The sequence below is a fragment of the Charadrius vociferus genome, unplaced genomic scaffold (genome assembly GCF_000708025.1).
Source record: "Charadrius vociferus isolate BGI_N301 unplaced genomic scaffold, ASM70802v2 scaffold308, whole genome shotgun sequence".
NCBI classification, from domain to species: Eukaryota; Metazoa; Chordata; class Aves; order Charadriiformes; family Charadriidae; genus Charadrius; species Charadrius vociferus.
The window spans coordinates 2,479,461-2,485,932 of NW_009649929.1; the positions used below are offsets into that span (position 1 = coordinate 2,479,461).

General features: G+C 36.8%; 1 protein-coding gene across 1 annotated transcript in view; it reads right to left on the reverse strand.

Annotated features, from left to right (window-relative positions):
• Nucleotides 1-2,743: 2,743 nt before the first annotated feature.
• The window catches only part of PPM1A (protein phosphatase, Mg2+/Mn2+ dependent, 1A), a 14,043-nt gene continuing 10,314 nt past the window's right edge, over nucleotides 2,744-6,472 (reverse strand). The window contains exons 4-5 of the mRNA XM_009891205.1: nucleotides 6,196-6,253; nucleotides 2,744-3,901 (exon numbers count right to left, since the gene is read on the reverse strand). Of these exons, the coding sequence (XP_009889507.1) occupies nucleotides 3,872-3,901; nucleotides 6,196-6,253 (88 nt within the window). The 3' untranslated portion in view covers nucleotides 2,744-3,871. The remainder of the gene's footprint in view (nucleotides 3,902-6,195; nucleotides 6,254-6,472) is intronic.

Below are 6,472 nucleotides of genomic sequence, written 5' to 3' on the forward strand. Positions count from 1 at the left end.
TAAATCCAGCTATGGGATGCTGGTACATCGACTTACCCAGCTGAAGAATACAGTTGTGGGGTTTTTTTTGTGTCTCCTAACTGCACAGCCACGTAAGCATGACTGCTGGCACAAAAAGGGCAAGTTCACAGCAATAGTTGAGTCTGGATAAAAGTTGATCATGAAACCATATCCTTAGCTCATAAATTACTAAAGTGTGAAATGCAACAAGAAGTCTATCCTATTCCAGTGTAACAAATTAAGATGAGATTCTTATCAGGGAATCAATTGAAGTGAAAAGCTCTTCCCTAATTTTGTTAAATCACCGTTTCAAGTTTCCAGTTCTTGAACCGAGCAAAATGGCTCAGATTTTAACCTATGTAGAAGAGACAGTACCAGTCTTTCAACAATTTAATGGATGCTGAAGTCAATTTATCCCAAGCAGATGTTAAAATGATTAGCTTTGGCACCTGCACAAATGATGAAGGTAAGTGCTACCATTACTGCTCTGCTGCTCAATATTCATCGAGCTTCTTGCTAGCGTGACACAACCTAGGATTACCGCAATTCAGTGTGGTTTAAGGACAAGCAGGTGAAGTTTCTCCCTCCGATTCTGACTTCTACTGGAAGATTAAAATGAACGATGGCCACGCATCAAGGTCTTTGTGGTGCTGCTCCCTGGCTAGGTAAGAGCAAGCCCTGGCTTCACAACTCGCACGGGTCTCCCAGGCTTCCTCCTGCCCCACCGCGTGTACCGGGGACTCTATTGATACGATGGGATTTACAAAGCCTTGCAAATCTAGGATCCTATTTAATGTAGCGGCATTTAGTTAATCCCACATTGGTTTTAAAACACATTTTAGAAGCCTCTGTCTTGAACGTATTTCAATGCTGAATTAGCGAGAATTATTTGAAACAGTTGTTTATAAAGCAGTACAGGTATTCTCCCAGAACGATCAGTGAAACATTTAATCTGACTATAACAAAACTCACAGAAACCGTAGCCAGTGAAGCTGTCAAATGTAGAAGGAAAACAAAGTCGCATGGCATACGACGCAAAGTAGCTTTACAAATGTCATTTCCTTTTAAAAACAAGCAAATTGGGACCATCCTATTTGAACATGTATTTAAAAATACATCTTTTAACATCACACAATTTTCATTTTTGTCACACAGGAATCTTTTTCCAAGATGGAAATAAATAGCACACAATATTTAAAAAAAAGAATAAAATTGCTGCCTTGCCCCTGAGGTGCTAATGTTTTTAGCATTTAAAAAAAAGTTTCTGGTGCAAGAAGATGATGCACAAAGGTGCAAAAGTGCCTTTTTCTTTTCAGAGCAGTGAAAAGTACAGCTTGTCTCTTTTCTAGGATGCTTTATATATTTAATTCGTATATTTTTTAATCAAAATCTGTATCTAAAATGGCAGTGTTTATGCATACATAATAGATTCAGTGCTCTGACCTCATCAAAACGCTGAACATAGGCGGGAGAGAGAAAGGCCTGAAACGGGCTTTCTTCCGCTACCCTCAAACCTAGTTACATCGCCTGTAGCAATAGCAGAATTATTTTCTTTCTAACCTTTAGGAGACCTCGTAAGAAGAGGCTTCAAATATAATCATTTGTCACTGAGACAGTTTAAGTGATTATGGTCTGAAGTATGGCTTTTCACACCACAGTTTTGCTTCTGATTTTTAAAGTTTAAAACTCAAAGGTTCCACAGTCCAGTTCAAGGTTTTGCAGTTTCCATAACTAAACTTTAGTCTCTATGAAAAAGGACAGAACTTTATCTGCCTCGTCCTAAATTAGGTTTAGCTTTTTGCACTAATACGCCATGTATTATTAAATATGCTTGTTAATTAGGTGCCTGTGAAGCTATAACTTAACATTATTATAGTTTTGCACTCTACAACAAAATTAGACATTTTAAGCATTTATTCATAGGTAGGTAAGGAACCGGTTCTTTAAGCAAAAATTGCTATAAATTTATAAATACAAATAGTGCTTATGTTTTCTTCATTCATGCTTGAACAGATTACAAACTGAATACAATGAAGTTACGTTTAAGCACCCCACATAAGACAAGAGGGATAAAAGAAAAAAGTTTGCTGGTATATACTATACGTATTTCCAAGACACTATAAGTTACTTTTTCACTGTTCAGTGTTCCCTAACTCTGCATTAGTTTTAAGGCTATATATACAAATATGTATATTTCAAAGTTAGGGAAAGACAAATATAGCAAAATGCATTGTACTACATTTTCCTATCAAAAAAGTAATTATACACCAAGTTTTGATCTGTTTAACTGCAATAAATGTTACAATCTACTTGTTTTACTGATTTTCCTTTTGGGGAATCTGCCTACTAAATGAGTAAACTACATATTACAATATTCTCAACCAAAAAGACAATACAAGGTGCACAAAACAGCAGTTTTGCAAACACGACTGACTTGAAAACTCAATTTTTGTATGCTCAATGGAAGAAAGCTAAGCTTAAATCAAATTAGTTTATTATCTTATAAAATTTTAAATTAGAATTTTAAACAACGAACAGCTAAATATTGTCAACATGCTATATCTCAAATCACAAGTACTGTTTAACCACTAGTCTCTCATTCTAAGTAAGTGGGTCAATTAAAAACACACACCATAAAATGTTAAAGATTGTCAGGCTTTGACAAATGTATTTTTATCAAACAGTAGGCAAATTCAAACCAATGCACATCTTCAGTGGGGAGGAAAAAAAAAAAAAAACCACCAAAAAGCCTGAAAAAACCCACAATTGTAAAAAATAGGGTAACGGATTAATCCCACATCATCCTCTAGCATATGGCTATGTCTTGGGCAATAATCAAAATCCTTCCCATTTTAAAAATGGGCTACCAATTAATAAAAATATTCTTCCACAAGTAAAATATCATTTACAATGGCACTGACATTTTAAAAGGCAGGAAAAAAGGAATTACACATTTATGGATAAATTTCTCGTTTGTTAAATCAAGCTTTATTGATAAAATGGAATTCAAAGTATTTTACTTGGAACAGCAGCAGACCCAGCCAATCAGGATTGTAAAAATGCTGCAGACTCCTACTGTATGTAGAAAGCTGCCTGTTCGTGCTCAGTGATTAGTAGCTTCAGGTAAGGGTTAATGAAAAAAGAGGTGCAAAGAATCAAGGCATTCTAATCCCAAGGTTCGTACGTGTATGAACACAATACTATTAATAGGGCATGATTTAACTCCCACTGAAGTCAAGATCAGAACTCCCTTTAACTCAACGTGAGAGTAGGAGTGCATCCAAGAAAACGATACACGTTCGTTGAAGAATGTGCACTACTCTTAGTTATTTTTCCATTGCCAAGTAAATTCACACACTGTAATTTCTGGTAAGTTGCCCACAAGTTCAGCTTTCATATAAACCAAAAAATTATCTTTACAGTTTTGTGCACCTCTCGAGCACCTAGCTGGCTAGGCTGCTGCTCCTTGCAATCCAAAACCACAACATGAATTTAAAGGGATATATATTGCTGCATCACACAAGCCAAACATTTCTTCTAACCTTTATAGTGATTTAAAGCAGTTCATAATTAAATATGAGCATTTTGTACAAAGACAATTGCACTTTACAAAAACAAAATCATACAACATAAATTGCTGGAGTCTGATTTACAACATGAATTATGGTTTGAAATCACGTTTACAGAAGTCTGTTTTACAAAAAAGATCAGTTCCTGGGCTACATGTCGTACTGCTGTAGTCACTCTCACCAACACAACATATTCCCTTCTTTAATTAAGGTTGAGGATGGATGTTAAGAAGGGTCACTGAGGTTGGGCTGCACTTCCATTTGAAGGATGAAACATGAACTCCACAGCTAGATGAGCAGTTTTACCACATATCATCAGTTGATGCAGAGTCCTTAAAGAAAAAAGAAGGAACCCTTTAAAGTCTGGAGTGCCCGTAGTTACAGCAGTTTCTGGATAATCCAGACTGAAAAGGGTATACACTTAAATCATTTCAGGAGTCTGTTTTCTCTCACCTTTCAGAAACAGCATTTAACAAGTATCTAAAAAACACATATGCTTAATTAATGAAGCATTAGTATCAAGACATTTCAAAATCTGACCAAGTGTTTTACAATAGCCATACCAACCCACAAAATACTGTCCTACCAATATTATTCAAAAGCATTCCCAGAGCACTCAGAAGTAATACAGAATGGGTACACTTATTACACAGGTGCATTAAAAGAGCAGGATGTGCCTCATGCCATTTGTTATCATTATCATCTTTTGTGTTTTCAACCCTCCCTTGCTACCTAGGAAGATACAGTCATCAACTGACACCCTGTTATAATTCAAATCAATTTTAACACTTATCATTTACGGTCAGAGAAGTGTAGTTTGGGCAACTGCAGGAAACCCTAATTTTGGATGGTAATAAAACCACAAGAAAAAAAACCACGTACCTAAGAAAAAAAATCGGAAGCAGAGACATGCTGTGCTCTAAACCATAACCATATGGCCACACTACATGGCATTACAACCATGCATCCGAGTAGCCCTAAGATTTGGTCCATTTAGGTCCGCAGGCAACAGTGGATTTTGTGCAACTACCACACCCCTGAAAAGTGTTTCATGTATTCCTGCTTCAGTTACAAAAAAACTAGTACAAATCGAATATTTAATTCTAGTAAGTGCTTTTGAATCCATTTGCCTTTGTGTCACATCTGTTTCCTTTTCCCTTGCTCAGATTGCTCTTTATTCAGCTTTCTCTACCTGCCTCATCAGTTGGGTACATAGGTTAACACCACGACTAAGAAGTGGGACCACAGCTTGGTAGCTGAGCAACAGCAAAGTCGGTAGCACAGGCAGCAGAGCAGTCCACTTTTGTACAGCAATCTTAGGTTGTTGCAGCATTACTTGCTACCTTCCCCTAAGTAATTAAGGGCCGTGATGGGCTCTAACAACAGTGTATGCTGGTGCTTCCACAGCTACACTTACTTCCCTATCATTACTAAGACTGCGGGAGGTAGAAATACTACTCCTCTTTAAAAGCACTGCCTTACTGATTCCTTCAAGAGAAAAGAGGCTAATTAAATCTCTAGCAATGCCACATACGACAATTTCTTAGCACTAAAGTTCTGCACCCTTCATTCAAACTTGCACACAGAATTCATTACAAACCATAAAGAAGAACAGTTGGCACGGAGGTGTAGTAAAAAAAACCCCAACCAACGAAAATCACTAAAATTACCCTTTGCAAAAGTACCACCTCCAGTTTTTTCTTCAGGACCAGAAGTAGCAAAGGAGAGCAATTATATGAAAGACCAAAATGGTTGTGTTTGTTTCAAGTGCAAGGATGAAGAATAAAAGCAGTAGTGAGTAAAAAAGCAGGAGCTGCATGCCAGCTATTCAGAATGCAAATTTCTGTATCCAAGTTGCCAACGTCATCACAAAACAAAGAAGTTTGTGTACTGCACATTTGTAGAACAGTAACATACTACAGAATGGATTTTGAAGGTAAAGCATCCTCTTTCAGCCACTATTTAGGACTTCTTATTTTAAAGATATGAGAACTGCCAAATAAAATAGCACCCAGTTGTAAAGCCAACACACAGTTCTTTATGTCTGGATGTGTTTCACTTATGTCACACGTAAGGAATTTTTGCTGATAGGTAAAGAATCAATTTAACTACTTTATGAAGTACAGGACTTTTGGTGACAGAACATTGTTTCCAGGGATGTAACTGCAACTGGGATCACTGTTCATATTTTAGAGTTTGGTGGGTTTTTTTCCTCCACTGACAGTGGATTCATGTCGCTATGATCTGACATGTAAGAACCTAAACTGTATGCTTGCTGTAAGATGCACTACGTTTAAGAATAAAAGTGCTTATGCAGTCCATTTGGAAAATTAATATATCCTTAAAGCTGATTAATGACTCTTTGCACCATTTGGCAGGAAAGCATCTGGAAACCCTGGCAGGATTCAAATAATGAAATTCCAGAGAACAAATGAACCAACCATACTGGAGTTTTGAGACTATGATCAGCAGAAGGCAGCAGAAAACATTTACAAAGCGCAGTCCAAAGACCACAGCATTTTTGGGGAAAGGGGTCCTTTAGCAAGAACTAGCAGTATGTTTCTTTACAAAACAGCTACAATAATTGGAGCGGGGGGAAAGATAACGTAAGAGAAAGGATACTTACAGTATCATCATTCCTGTAGGGGTTCAGTCTGTTATAAACGGCTTCAATCACACTCCGTCTAGAGCAAAAAAAAAACCCACAAGATTTTAAGGTTGTGTCGTCATTTTTTTTTTAAGTCAAATTCCCTAAGTACAATTTTAATTTAAAATGTAAACTTTAAAAGGTTTCAAATTCACAGAACCAAGTTTACTGCAAGTTAGCACTAAGTGTCATTAAACACTGAACATAGCTACCATATCCTTTAAAACCTTTAGCTTCAAGAAAAACAAGGCTGCAT